The following is a 15,960-nucleotide window of genomic DNA, read 5'->3' on the forward strand; positions in this document are numbered from 1 at the left end:
TCATCCACGAACAAACGAAGCAGGTTCAGCAAGCGCAATGGCTGGGGACAATCTTGCTCCCAAAGCATTATCTACGTTCTAGTAGTATCTCTGGGAAGGCGCTAGTTTAATCTTAATGAAATGTAACCATTAGGCCAACAAGTTGCCAAACGGGATTCTGAATAGGGGATTTGCAGAGATGTCTGGCCCTAATATTGTTTCAGTCTTCCGAGAGTATGGGAACTACACATTACACATCAATTGTTTTGACTTTTCATGTGTGCAACACTTTGTTAATAACCATGCTTTTGATCAATAAATTAATAATCATTTTTGAACCAATTGAGTTGTTTTCCACAATGGTTAATTAATGATTTAGTAAACATTTTCCGCTCTTCTCTGACTTCTGATTCTGTATTTGATATTTAATGTGTGCATGATATTAACTTTCTCGCTTTAGATTGGATGTCAACTGTGGAAATACAGGTGATATTACAGAAGATTGCAAAGCAGAACAAAGTCAAGTGGCAGCCCTGTTCAGCCCTATTCCCTCGCCTGACTTACATTACTCAGCATGGACACAGCTCAGACCAAAAACCCAAAGACTATGTGAACTTTCAGGATTTGATAGCTCAGGACAAGATGAGGTCTGCACAAGTTGTAAAGACTGAAGCGTGTTGCAAAGTTTTATGTACTAATATTTGATTGAATGACATACTTGAAAATAGCAGCCTACCTCATCAATGCTTCATTTAAGACCATTTTTGAGTATCGCTTGCAAAAGTAAGAAAATGCTTAGATGGGATGGACAGTGAGACAAGCCTAGAGTATGACCTCATCCCCGATGACACTCAGGAAAAGGTAAAGGGTACAAAGTCAAGGCTGGATGTTTAACAGCAAAAACAATGGGCAGCACTTTACTACTTGTAGGTGAAGATGCATTCAGCATGATGGAAAGACAGTACATTTGTGGACACAGTAGGCAGTCTAAGTCCAAACATAAATATGGATAGAAGACTGCTGAAGAAATAATAGGTACCATGGCTGGGCCAATACTGTGTGACAGTACACGCCGTTCATATTCCTGGTTGAATTGTTCTGGTTAACATTGTGAATCACTACCCTACAAGAAAGATGTATTTAGGAATATCGATAGCAAAATATGATCTGATGTAAATATTGTGGCCTACATTTTGTTCACAAAAATATTGCTGCACTGGGTGCAGATTTTCTATTATTAACTCAATGGGGCAATATGTTTGTAAACAATATTTGGTACACAATATTTTTGTTGGATGATATTTAGGCAACAACATTTTAGTACCATGCACACAGGCAAAAAATAGAATTAAGGGATGGAAACTGCTTAAAACAAGAGGAAATTGGCGCGAGAAGACATAAAGTCAACTTTGTGCACAAAACAGATAACGCATGGCTTCCACAATCAGTGTTCTGTTGCCTCTGAGCTATTGTTGTGCTGCACAAATTCCTTTACGTACATATATATTAGGGGCATTTACCACTACACGCTAGTCTAGAATTCTTTTCATGTGTTGAGTGGCACCTTGGCAGGGGTATAAATATCAAATATGATATCATTTTATTTAAAGTTCATCATGTCAGAAGAGCATATACATGCATATCAATATTCTATTTCCATATCTTACAAAGATATACTTTAAAACGGATGTGAGTAGTTTGAGTAAGTTTACATGAACCATCTACAATGTATCATATTTACAAAAAAATGCCTTTTCAGCTGAAGGGTAATGAGCATCATCTCTTGAATTCATAGCAATGTCTCATCCTATGTATACTGCAGAGGTTTGAACCTTCATTTGAATGATCTTTTAGAGTATGTAACCTAAAACAGGTAATGAAAGGAGTGCCTGGTTGGCACCTATAAACTGAAGGTATCGTAAGATACACAATGTCTCATTGACATCTTGTGAAAGCATGTGGAACTACCTGGCCCAGCTTTGTGATCTACCACTGATTGGGAAACTCCTAATGTAGTTACTGAAAGTGCAGACCGACTCATATTTTTCCACTTAACATTGTCAATTTGTCTAATTGAGCCACAGAGGAAGTCCCCAATATTCAGCTCACTGTCCCATGTGGATTCAAGATGCTCACCAATGACAACTAAGAGGTTTACAATACATCACAAGTCGTGTGGCCTTGTACTTAGCACTGGACTGTACCCTCCTGGGTAAGGCCAGGGAAGATTTACATGTGTGTGTCACCTGTCTGTAAAAGCACAGATAAGTTAAAAATGAAAGGATGTACCCAGAGTAGTTTCCTTGTGGTCCAGATAAATTGAAGCATTGCCACCCATGTCTCTGTGCTAAATAAGTGAATTGCTCTAAGTATGTCTGGATGTGGGTCACGGAGAGGCTGTGCCACAGGTACTGAAACTGATCCCTCTGGATAAGACCAAAAAAGGCCTCAACTAATTTGTTGCTTGAGTTTCCATTTAGTTGGGGCGCGGCTGAGAAGTTTGAACTTGACTGCCGCTTTTTGGGCTTGCCTGTCTCTTTTTAGGGAAGTACTGACTTACACGAAGTTGGTTCCTGTCTGTGATAGTGCAAGTGGGCTAATAATTACATAGTAATTAGTAGTAGGTCCGATTGGTCCAATTATGACCAACCACTGTTGTTTTACTGTTCTAGCTTGAGCCTTGCCAGTTTTTCATAAGTAACAGAATGGAAACATGATTAACATGAAAGCCCATATATAACAACTGCAGAAGTCACAACCCAATGAATTAAGAGGAAACTCTGAACATGTGGCTTCAAAGAATGTTTCTGCAGTGGACTACACTTTGGTGCTTAAAAACAATAACTTTAGGTAAATGTTTTTCATATATATTTTTAAATATTATTATTAAGTGCTAGTCCTTTTAAATCCTTCAGTATTCCTCAACTGTGAAAGATGTTTTGTTAAACAGAAAGCATCCTCCGATGAACATCGGTTACCAAGTGCTAAGAAGAGAGCGAGCGCTTTATAAAATCTAATAACGTAACATCTTTCTTTCTAAGTGATGAAGGTGTTGTCTAATTCTTCCATGTGTGTGGTAGGCATCCGGCAGCACGAGGATGAGCTACACGGACCCATCATTTCTTGAGTGGATTTGAGAGTTTTCAAAGAAGGTGGTTTTAAAAGACACTGACCAGTACAGACAAAGAGGAAAACAGCTCTATTTGTAACACTACACAAGAGATCCCAATTTGTGGAAATTGAAAATTTTGCAAAAGATGCACTGTACACGGCAACAAAGTATCACTTACAAAATGTTCTGTACTCAATAACAATTATCACTAGATGGAACTAGGCTGAAACCAAATGCAAGAAACAACGGAGACACTGTGCCAAAGACATCTATTGTCTCTTTAACTCAGAAAGCAGATGGTGTTACAAAAGTCATCAGAACTGTTAGTCAATGGTCAAATAAATGGAGAAGCTATGTCACGTAATATTCAATAAAAGGCAACTCATACCACTACATGAAAAGACCTTCAGGATACTTGTAGCGATATATGACTTGATTGGATCAGAGACAACACAAAGTGGTCACTGTTTTTCAAGAAGAAATGCATCTACATGATTAACGCAGCTACAGGTAGGAGTCACATCACGGTGTGTGCCATTCCAGCGTTACACAGCTTGGTCCTTATCACTAAAAGGGCAGTATTCAGGAAAATATGCTTCTCGAGGTAGGATTGATGACACCATTGGCATTGGATGAACAATGGCAACAGCAACCCTAAAGTTTGAGGGATCAGCAAATTCAGGCTTTCAAAATATCAAGACATAGCATTAAACTATATCTGCTAACTAACAGGGAGAACCTAACTTGGTCGTTCCAGAGAATATTCGAAGGAAAAATTAAGGAAGTGGAAACACCACACCAGAAGTGTTCTGAACCCTTATTTCTACTTAGCACCATATATTGTCTGATATTAAAATCCAATTCATTTTCCATTGTCAATCAGTGACCTCCAAAGAAAAGATCTTCTTGGTTTGTTGTACTTCTTCTGAGCCCATGTAGATCGAATGATATTTCTGTTTTTAATTTCCTTTCTCCCAGGATTCAGTCTTAGAAGATGCCTTACTAACTCAAACACCTAGACTCCATGAAGATTACTCCATCAGCACTAAAGTAAAGACCACAAAGACCCTATAACAGAATCCCATTTGGGACTTAGCAAGGGGATCTGAGAAGTAATGCACTATTGCAGCCCGGGCAACATTTGGGCTGTGTAAAATGTCTTAAAACAAATAGGAGGTACCTGCTCTAAAGTTTCAGGAAATGCTACCAATTTTGGGGAGGAGAACTCGTTGAATAAGCAGCATCACATTAGTTCAGCAGATTCTGCTTGCTTTGCAAATCAATTACCACCATATGTTGCCTCTATGCATGCATAGAAATATCAGACTGCGGAACTCTCCACGACTTATCATTCCACCATGAGTGATGTCTGAATAGGCAAGTGCCACAGACCAAAACACCACCCTGACTTAGCCACCACCCAATAACCATTTTTGATTGGTACGTATAATGAGAACTCATTGCCCAACAGGAGGATACCCTTAGCTGTAGGATACTTATGGACCTGGTGTGGCACCTTGCAGAGACTCTGAGTAGAGCCGCATCTGAACAAGCATATGCAAAGGTTAACCTAACCCCTACTCGGGCGGTGGTTCTTACAGGGTATTTTTGTGGACTACATGTAGAAATGGAAGAAATCTAGAATTGCCGCTGCTGAACCTGATCAGTGGATGAATGGAGGACTCTAGCTCACATCACAACACAATACAATACAGTATTAAATCACATGTTCATCACAAGTGCATCCCAATTACGGGAACAAACAATAATTAAGAAAACAGTGAATCACAACATGAAAAAGCATTTTAGCAGACACAATGGCAATAGTTGCAGTATTTAATGGCAATGGAAGGCATGTGGCTTTTGAGATGACATCTGAAGAGAAGAAGAGAACTGGTGAGATAATAAACAGTAAATGTAATTCACATTAAAACACTATCCATCAACAGTTGCATTTAACTCCACAGGTGAATGGTTGGAATGGTGAAGAGCTGATGCAAAGACAGCAGGCGTTGACATCTAATGAACAGTACAGCAATGGCAATGGAGACCCAGCTACAGAGTTGAAATATAAATGCCAAGTTTTAAATTGACATAATGGCGTGAGCTTTAGTCGTGAGCTGTTTTGAGCTTTAGTGGTGAGCTGTTTAGTCCTGAACACACAACAGTTTCAAAACCCCCAAAGTATGTCCAGTCAGGCAGTGCAAAGGTCTCAGCTATGAAGACACTGAAATAACAATGTACCTTGACCATTTGTAATGATGCTTTTCCACTGGTGAGAAGTAAAGCAGATGGAATGGGTAAATTGCCTGGGGAGGGGAGGCTACAAACCGGAAGTGGAACTGTGGTTTGTTTCAGAGGCACACTTCAATTTTGAGTCCCTCCTCTTTCATCCTTTTTAATGGGGTGTACTGTTCAACACCATGGGATCGTTACTTTTGACTCCATCACACCTCTCATGTATTCTTGTTTTCAAACATTGCAAGAGGCGCAAGTGTTAAGTCAGAGGTACCATCAGCTGCAAGTCCTCCGCTAAGGCAGAGGTGTGCTGGCCCACTGCTCTTTGAGCAGTGGAAAAAGGAAAAACAAAATGATAACACAATGTAATCATTTTATTTTTCCAAGGCAGTTTTATGGGGCGGGGCTGGGCTGTCGTTACAGCCAGCAGGGAGAGGAATGGTTTCGCCGGGCATCTTGTGTCAGCCAAACAGTCATGCGCACTTAGCATGTTCTCCACTGGGTTGTCATGCACAGCCTTGGTGAGAACATTCACAGGCTCCCTGTCCCTGTCTGAGCACCAAACCTTGGCACTCAGACCAATCACGATTCTGCTCTCATGCTGGTGACAGCAGCATAGTGATTGGATTAGGGAAGCCTGTGTGCTTCCTGCTTTTGGTCCAGGGGGAACAGAAGAGAACGGGTGAGAGGCGGCGGCCAGCCGCCAGGTAACGGACACCACTGGGTAGGATCACCATGGCGCAGAGTTAGGGGTGCAAAGACAGCGTACCAATTTTGAACGATGTCTAATGTTATAAAATAAGGATGATGGCAAATTGATTTTCCTTCAAACTTGGGACCCATCTTGCGCATTTGCACATAAAAAAACTGTGCACAATCTACTTGCTCCACTCTTTGGCACTGGCGAAAATCTCTCTATATATATATATAAAGTGATGCAGACTACTATTGGAGTGGTTTGCTTAACTCTTTACTAAGAAAGAAGGAAACTTGTTTGGTTGCACCAGTGCAAAATATTACATAGTATGATACAGCATTGGTGAGAGCTCACTTTCTTCATCCTACGGTCACAATCTGAGAGCTGCATAAAAGAATTTTATTCTACACTGTACTGTGGAAGAGATCCTGAGTACCAAGGGGCAGACTAGAAAGAATGTGTGATTTTCTTTGTTGAAATTTCGTTTCCGTAATCTTACTCTGCAAAATCAAAACAGTCAGGACATGGTACTGTCAAATGGTTCCTGCAAACACCCTCTTGTTGGCACTGCACATAATAACGCAGCACCACCCATGTGTTTTACATTGTCATTGTCTGTCAGCGTCCACATTGAGAGATTCTCCCAACCTTTAATACCTGTGCATAGAGTCTGTTGCTGTGCATTTTTTAAAACAAGTTAGGTTTATCAGTGCAAAGAAAAAAACAAACCCCATGTTGGAAGGAAAGGGATTCGTTTGAAAGTCCTGAGCACTCAAAGGCATCGGGTTTGAACATGGACCACTTCCCCAGCGATCTGTGAGGTTGGATGAATTTCAACACCACTTCCTGCCCCACAGGATATGCTTCCAGCATCTTTTGCCTCCAATCGCTAACATGTGGGGTGGAAGATGATCTGGCGCAGTCGCGGTCCGTGCAGGTAACAGCCGAGGGAATATTAAATAAATAATTAATTTTCCCTCTGCATCGTCCCTCGAAATCCCCCCTAACCCGGCCCCACCGCTGTTACCTGCGATAATTATCCTTGCAGGTACCATGAACAAAACTGCAGTTCATCATGACACCCTCTTTTCAGACCAAAAGGAATAGGCATTGCATGCAGAGTTCAGAGACTACTGACAAAGTTGCATCAGTAGGAAAGATGAGATCTCAAAATGCTGCTTCCACATCTGGGGCACATTGAGGAAGGACCCTGACATTATGTGTATTAAGTCAATTAGTTCATTGCTCAGCATCAAGAAAAACACAAAAAAACTTCCAGTTGCTCGAAAAAGAACCAGACAGACTAACCCGGATTCTTTTGAGCATGATGTTAATACTGGCTCTGTAACAAAGATACTCATTGGTGGTAAAATATGTTAGGAAAGAAGAAATGACTGCAAGGAGTATGTGTCCTCACCTCTCGTCGTAGGATGCAGTGGACCATGACAATGACAAATCCTTCGAGAGAGTCAAAGACAGCGAAGAGGATTTGGAAAAGGGCGGAACGGCGATCCGTGATGGCTAAGACTGCCGACATCCAAGTGAGTGCCAGGAGTGGCAAGACAACACAGGAGCTCCACAGAGAGGCCCTAGAAAAACAAGAAAGATTATCAAAGGTTACTTTAAAAAGATGTCAATCACTCTTTGTCAAAGTCATCAATCTGCAGTAGCCTCCAGTTTCCCAACGCCTTGCCGCTTAAGAGTCTGCAATGAATGCAGTTCTTGTGGGAAACTGATGGTTACTCCACTCTGCAATTATCTCAAACATATATGAGTTGCTTCAGCTGATGAGCCAAGAAGATGCTCTACCATGGCAGAACTCTGGAGGAAAGTGACCTCAACTGCAAGGTCAACCCAGATCAGGAGAGAATCAACAATCAGCACATACAACCATGGATTTTCTAATCAATCAATGGTTGCATTAGAATATCAATAATTTAAGAGCCACAAGACAGTGGCATAGGTTTACCTTGGAACTCATATGCCAGCAATGTGCCAATTTAGCCATTTTTAAAATCCCTATCTGCACAATACTAGCATCACGAATTTATTTTGCAGTCAATAAAGGAAGATCATCAAAAGGGCATGTGTACAAGAAAATATTGGCGCAGAGGGTTGCGCCACATGTGGCAGTAACGCGCTCAGACATGTTCAAAATGCAGGGATGCGCTGCATTTACAACAACAGCATCCCTGTGTTTTCCCTTGTGCTGACGCTAAAATTGGCTGCCTAGCGCCGACGCAGGCACCCTTGCACTATAGTGAAAGGGTGCCTGCATTGCAAGGAAAGATTTTTAATGTGCAGGAAAGTGTCCACATATAAGTGGACACCTTCCTTCACATAAACAATCCATGATGGCAACTTGCTACTTCTATGTGTGCTGCAGGATGCAACACATATAGAAGTAGCAAATTGTCATTATTTAATGATTTTTTATGTGCAGGAAGGGGCACAGTCCTGCACATAAACAATCATAAAGGTAATTTGCTCCTTCTATATGTGCAGCAGAATGCAACACCGCATAGACAAAACAAAAAAAAGGAGAAATAAAAGTATTTCTCCTTGTTTCGCCTTTCTCACACCTGCTCTTGCATGGCGTTAGTTTTTGGCGCCACCACAGATTTAGACGTCCTTGTAAATCTGGGGCAGCGTCTAAAAGCAATGGGTGTTGCGGTGGAACGCCCACAGCAAAACCTGTTACACGTGCCTTTCACGCAGATACCTGCGTGAAAGGGTACCATATTTACAAAACTGCATCAAATCACTTTTTATGGCTTAATGCCACTTTGTAAATATGGAACAAGGCAATGCGCCGCAGGAATGTCGAAAACAGTGACCATCTTGTTGCGCCATGCCCTTGCAAATATGCCCCAAAATTCTCTAGGTTACCTCTTATAATTACATCATTTAGTCGGTACTTTAAGAAAATAAAACTAAGTGCATGCAATAAATTGATAGCAAATGACCAGCAGACCATCCACTCTACTTATTCACCTGCCTGCATTAACTTCACGCACACTTCACAGACCTCTCTCTTACATTGCTGCTCCTACATTAAACCTGAGATTCTATGACTTTCTTTCCCATATACAATTGCATCATGCAATACATGCCTCACGTGTCCGCTTCTGCGTGCATGAAGGTCAAATGGCCAGACATGGTATGTTAGGAAGTTTGCACCCACTTAGTAGCCACTAACGTAGTAGCATTGAAAGTGATGATCCGTGAAACCTATTTGGACTCAGAAGTTTCTCTAATGGAAAATATTTCAAATCTGTGGAAGCTTGTTACTAAGAAGGAAGGTATCTTCACTTCTCCTGTATGTCACTGTGTATGCTTCTACACTGCTGCAGGAAGTCATGTCTAATGCCCAACTGGATGAGCATCTCGTCAATATCCAGTAGCAACGCAAGGGTGCAGTGTTGTAGGCATAACACCACAGGTCGATATGGAACCAAGAGCAGCAGCGGCCGGCCGGCCGGCTTTTGCTACGATTGTATAGAGACGCCCAGGATGCCAGCCTCGGGTGGCTACCCATCACTGAGCCTGTACCTTGGGGTGATATCTCTGACCCTAATGGATGGGATGGTGGTCAGGGCAACTGGGCTGACAAAAACAAGGATATCCCCCGTGGTTGGCTATCTATAAACCATGGATAACAAGGGTTTGTCCATGATCACTGAAAGAGAGTATGAAATGGTTTTGGACCACTGATATGGTCCTGGGCCATAGGATTGTGCTTTTTTTTTATACATTATAGTCACATTCACGTCATCCTGTTTGAAGAAAACTAGTCACATTAGCATGGTTAGTTGATGGTTAGGGCAATTTCAGGGGAGAAAATAAATAATCACATAGCAAATTTGGCTTGACATTGACATTGTCTGACCTTCAATAGATATCGTCGAAAAGGATCCAGGGCAGGTGTAAATCCTCATTAGTAACTATTGTGTTTTTCATTATATCTAACAACGTTTGAAATTTTTCTGGGAAACCGAAGCTGTGAATTAAATAAGAGATCTGCTTATCTAGATGTTTTCAAGTTAAAGGTCCATGGGACAGTGTGTCTGAGTGATGTACTCAAAAGTCACAAGCATTGATGCGTATCACTTGCAGTTTCATTGTGTTTGACTAATCTCCTGCAAAATGATCCCAGTGACACGTAAAGACAGTCTCTTTTAGTAAATTTATAGAGGCTATAGCTTTGCGTATTCTGCTCAGTTACCCAATCATTAGAAAGACGTTGGACATTTATCAAGCAAAGTGGCCTATTATTGGGATTCTAGATTCCTCATCGATTGCTGGAGTGCAAAAGCACTTTTGCTACTCTCCAGTTGTAAAGCAATTTATTGGTGACTATAAAATCTACTATGTGATGGAATTCTTTAATGTTCCAATAAATTTCATCTAACACTCCTAATTCGCTTACAAAGTTATGTCGAGTAAAGACAATGAGAAAAGGGCCTTCGATGTGATAAGGGGTCAGTCTGCCCTTCGAGGTGCTTGATACCTGCAGATTACTTTACGGAACATAGAGGCAACATGCAGTTAAGAGGCGCAAAGGGAGACACTTTCAAATAGGGGCACAGATAGCATCATACAAATATAATACTCTACGACAACAAAGGGGGATCTATTGTCAAGTTATAAACTGCGTGTCACTGTGATTGTGGTATTATGTCCTAAATACTAACTGGATAATTTGCCCCAGGAATGGCCATGAGCTTCTTAGGAGCAGTCTTCTTATGAGCAGACTATTATCAATTGCAAGAGCTTGGATGAGTCTTAGCCTTGGTCAATCCGGGCTCCATCCTTAATGCCTCAGAATATTTAGATGTGTTCATAGTTGATTCTAGCTCATCAACACATCGAACATATACTTTGCACACATCTGAATCATAAACATTTGGTTGACATTGGGCCACATAAATGTAAACACACACTCAATAGGAGGACTGTGGGAAAAACATCTCTGCCTAACTCACATCCTTGTTGAACTATTTGTGGAGTACAAACGGCATTGTAGACCGCAGCATTCTGCTCGACCGGCTGCCGAAAAAGACAGCTGGAATGGACCGTTCTTTTTTGTATGCAAATTGGATTTGGATCCACTAGAACTTCAAACAAATGCTTGATATGTGGCGTTCCGCAGCGATTGTCACTATTGCTGTTTCTCATCAACTAAATTCCATTCCTTTCACAGGTGACAGATCAACTCCAGTTCTAGTAAGATTCTGATTTTTAGTGGTAGATGATAGCTAAATTTTTCATTTTAAGGGTATCTCAGACAGACCTTTGGAGGCATCTATTAATCCTGGGTTCTGCAAGTGTGAATAAGAAAGCAAGTAAGTGTGCTAAATCCCACAAAGACAGAGGGATGCAGAGCTATTCCTTGTACTTTTCTGCAGCCCACATCCCACGCCTATCTAGACCACAAAGCAAGGCAGGGAGGTGTGGGATGCCACACTGGTCCTGAATAACTGCCAATAGACATGGTCCCAAAACAGACCAATTATGATCGATCAAAAGGCATGCAATCAGCATCGGCAAAGCAATCTACAGCCTCATTCTTCTTGCCAAACCAAATTCCATTTCAGGCAAAAACATCCATTTGCACTGCAATCACGATTTTAACTCAGGCGCTCATTGCGCCACCAAAGTTTTTTTGTCGTAACACTTTTTTCCAAAGGGGAAGCTTGCAAATTCCATGCTAGAAAACTGAGAAAAATCTGAGTTTGCACATCTAGCAAAGAGGGAAAATATGCATAATAATTATTGTGTTAACTCGCATTTAAAGGTCCTGAGCTCAGAAGGTTGGGCAAATAGTGCCCCACCGTAAACTTCATACAAAGTGATATAGGTTTTCACTGGGTGCACTATTAGCATCTAAGATTGTGGAATAGGCAGAATGAGGACCATAGAGTTATGGCCAATCTGACTGGTCATCGATTCTTGGCTTTTGTCCATTCAGGGTGAATGTGGGGGCGACCAATCAGAATACATGGGTCAGTCCACACCTTATAAACACAGCTTTGCATGTCAGCGAGTTGAGCAGAGGCATCGGGTGCTGCAGAATGACCCACACATTCAGAGTGGTGGTCAAACTTCATGGTTGCAAATTAGATATTGTAAAAAGCACCACACAATTTGCATTCCAGTGAGTAGAGAACAGATCGGATAACAAAAGCAGGAACACCAGGTGCCAATTTTACATCTACATAGGGATGAAGGCTGGCCAAAGCCAAAATAGATGGCCAAAGTGTGAGAACTACACAACCCGGAACACCCTGCCCTTAACTGTAAGTCTCAGGACTTGAGCATAAGTCTCAGGAACAGATCCTTGGGTGTCCTGTCTGATCTTTCCTTGTCCCAGGAATGTGCCAAGTTAACCAGCATTACACATAATAAGACACAGAAAGATGGCTGGGCCCCAATGTTTAGATTTTCTCGGTCTCCTGTGTTTTGTGTTGTTGCTGTCGATCATTGTCTCCATTGGTTTTTGATGATGCACGTGCTGTCACATTTGGCTTGATTGTCCCTGTTGTTCTCTTTAGTTAAATACTGACCGGTTAAAAAGGCACAAACTCAATCCAAACACTGAACAACAGGCCCAGATTTGTAATTGGGCAGCACATCACTGACTGAAAATACACCATGCCGCTTGAGTGAATTGGAAAAATTGTACAGCACAATATTATTAACAGTTGGTTGTCGCTGATGCCACTGGCGGCACTTACCCTAAAAATGCTGTCTTCGCGCGGTGCTAAAGCATGGTGCAAAGGTGAGCAAGAGGTGTCCTGGCTGATATTTATACTCGAGGCACACACTTCAGTACAAATTTCTACTGAACACTACTGCTCAAAAAGAAGTGTTGTTTTGTAGAAATGATACGCTACCTATTGAGATAGCTCGCAATATTCTGCTCGCTTGTTGTTGAAACCTCATTTCATTTGGTGCTAGAAAAACACGGAAAGCCAGATCCTGCTACTTTAGTTGATCTGGCTTGGTGTGCAATCAAAAGGGTTTTGTCGCTTTTTCTGTCCTCTTATGCCTACTTCGCATTGTCTATCAAGAGTTTTCTGCTCCGTGATGCAATGCTGTACCACCACTCCTTTTGATTGCGAAATCTGATAAATGCTGTCATTTGCACCGCTGTGCATCATGTAGCATCCCTTTTCGTGGAGTTAAGATAATCTTGGATACAGTTTCTGTATCAAAAAGAGTGTCCTCTATATAGCTTGAGATTTCACGTATTATTTCAATTTCTAGTGTTTAATATGATTCCCTCCCAAGTGAAACAGAAGGGGATTCCTAATTTAACCCAAGCTGTATTGGAAGCTTTGAAAGCTAGTATTCATTGTTTGGTACCATGTCAGTCGCTTGGGCTACCAGGTATGCAGATAGGAGGCTTATTTTTGCAGTGGTTACCATGTCCCCGAACTAAGCCATTTTAGGCCCCGCTTGGTCAGTGATGTTGCAGTGGTTACCATGTCCCCGTATTCACCCATTTTTGGACCCTCTTGGTCAGTGATGTTGCTTGTTCTCAATACAATACACTGCTGTGCGACCTGGAGGCAGGGCCAGAAGTTTCATCAGTATTCCGAGAACAATCAGCGAAGGGTCTCATTCTGACGAAGGCCTGAAACCTACTTTATTTGCTGTACAAACCAGATGAGGACAAGTGTCTATTCGTATAATGACAGGCCAGCTGACGTGAAATGTGGACAAAAAGAATTGTAAATCTGGACCCAAAATTTTTTTATTATGGATTCTGAGAACCAGTTAAGCTGAGTTCAGGGAGAGAGTGAACTGCTTTAAGAGGGATTGTTCTGTGTATTTCTCAGGTACCCAACCTAGGTATCCAAGAAGCCAAAATGATGGCCCAGCCAAAGCCCTTTCTCAAAAGCTTCCTTTCATATGACAAGGAAACATCAACGAGTGTCGATCAAAGAAGTTCGTAAGTTGAGATGAGCCTCTTGCGTTAAATTGAAAGCCCCTTTTAACATGTTCTTTATTGTTTTTCATTCCAGCCCCTATGATCTTAAAAGATTTGCACTACTCTCTGTCTGTTACTTCGGTTACTTCAGCTGGTGCACCACTGGCCCAATACGGTCTTCGATACTTGGATGGTGCCTGCGTAATCAATCCAACAATATTACCCAAGACACTGATGCATTGAGTTGCAAAATTGGTGGAACCCAATTTCACTTGACCCAGTTACAAAACCAGGGTATGTTTGTCATTGGTCGTTGAGGAAGAAAGGGCAAAGGCTTTCTCATGAAAGGACCCACTCAATAATAGACAACGGAGAAGAAGAGCTCCCTGGGAATACATTGGCTCTTCACGAAGCTTGCCTGAGCTCTAAAGCGTAACTCTCGGGATAAGCCAGAGTTCTGAGACCCCCGTTAACAAGGTCAGGACTAGTTAAGAGAAAAATAATACATTATCCAAATAGATAAGTTATCAAACTAACATGCATTGACTTCAAAATTCGAAATAAAACAATAATAAACAACTGATCAATGGGAATATAATACTTCAAGATTAAACTACATTTATGTTAATCATGACACCCACATAAATTAATGAGGCAGTTGGAAACTGACTCTGTGAAAGTCCATATATGTTCAAAGCTCTGAAAGTGATTACCAGGGTAAGGTTCTGGGAATGAGCCGGGAATGTTTGGGCCTTAATGGCACGACCAAGGAGGAGGAACTCTCATTCAAGGGAACTACTTTAGGAAATGGTCATTTTGGGACAAAGAACGACTGACCGGTGCAGACTGCAAAGACCCATTGAAGGTTAGGAAAAGATGCTGCCTCCCCTAGGGCTAAGACTTGAAGAGCCTGGCTTTGAAAACGGTCTGTTGGCCCCTTTTCCAGCCATCCAGTGAAGACGAATTCTTTTATAATGCAGGTCCTAGTGCACAAGTGGTTAAAGCTACAGAAACAGAAATCTCTCATAGTCCTAGTCACCAGTCACTGTGAGATCCACAGAACCAAAGTAAGAAATATTTCATCGTGAAGAAGAACTAAACCAGCATGTGATGTAGAGTTAAGAATAAGATGAGTTAATCATGGAATAAACTGTTTGCCCCAAAACAATCTATGCTTTATCTTCCTTTATCTGGATTCTTACAACATTTTATAGAGAGATCAACTTAGCTCACTTCCTGACATGCTCAACCCCCTCTTAAATTCCAATAGTGACAACAAAATTGTGGCTTCTTAAATTGCCTTCTGAGTGTTTGTGTATCTTAGCAGGGAACGCAAAACAATCGCAGCATAAAGGGAACAGATTCAAGAGTCGGCTGGCCATAAACAACGCAAAAGCAAACATAATCAATAGTTGGCAACGTTTTCTCAGGACGTAACAAATTAGAAAATGCATTGCGTGCTGCGCCCTGGCCAGCCGCATTAATAAACAGAAAGGACTGCCTGTCGGGCGCAACCAACTCTATGAGCAGCAAGAGACTGAGACTGATGGAAGTAACACCATGGGTTGAGTGGTGGTGTTAACAGTATGATATCCAGGGCATAGGTATCACACACTGCATTGTGGGACGTGCATAATGAGGTCTTCCGAGGGCATCTCTGAAAAAGAAGATGCTTAGCAGGGCATGGTGTTAGCAGAATCACACCCGCAAAGATTTCAAGATCAGGGATGTACGGCGGGCGTCTAGGAGGGCCACATACATGCCTAATTCTAAGGATAACTAGGGCATTCAGATTAATTGCATGCAAGTTTATCTTATGGTAATTCTGGACAGATCTGGCCATCCTGGTCCAATGCTGGTAGGCCTGCTCTACAGCATGTTGTATTTCATGGGTACAAGGATGGCAACAATCCTGCACATGAAATAGGATGTGTGCAAACAGAAGTCTGAGCTATGCTATGCACTGTGTTCACTGACGTAAAGAGTTCAGACACCCGA

General features: G+C 41.7%; 1 protein-coding gene across 1 annotated transcript in view; it reads right to left on the reverse strand.

Annotated features, from left to right (window-relative positions):
• ADGRB1 (adhesion G protein-coupled receptor B1) overlaps positions 1–15,960 on the reverse strand; it is a 447,807-nt gene that overhangs the window by 37,174 nt on the left and 394,673 nt on the right. Inside the window, exon 27 of the mRNA XM_078686666.1 lies at positions 7,444–7,615. Within this exon, the coding sequence (XP_078542792.1) occupies positions 7,444–7,615 (172 nt within the window). The remainder of the gene's footprint in view (positions 1–7,443; positions 7,616–15,960) is intronic.

The sequence above is a fragment of the Lissotriton helveticus genome, chromosome 4_1 (genome assembly GCF_964261635.1).
Source record: "Lissotriton helveticus chromosome 4_1, aLisHel1.1, whole genome shotgun sequence".
In the NCBI taxonomy this organism is placed as follows: Eukaryota; Metazoa; Chordata; class Amphibia; order Caudata; family Salamandridae; genus Lissotriton; species Lissotriton helveticus.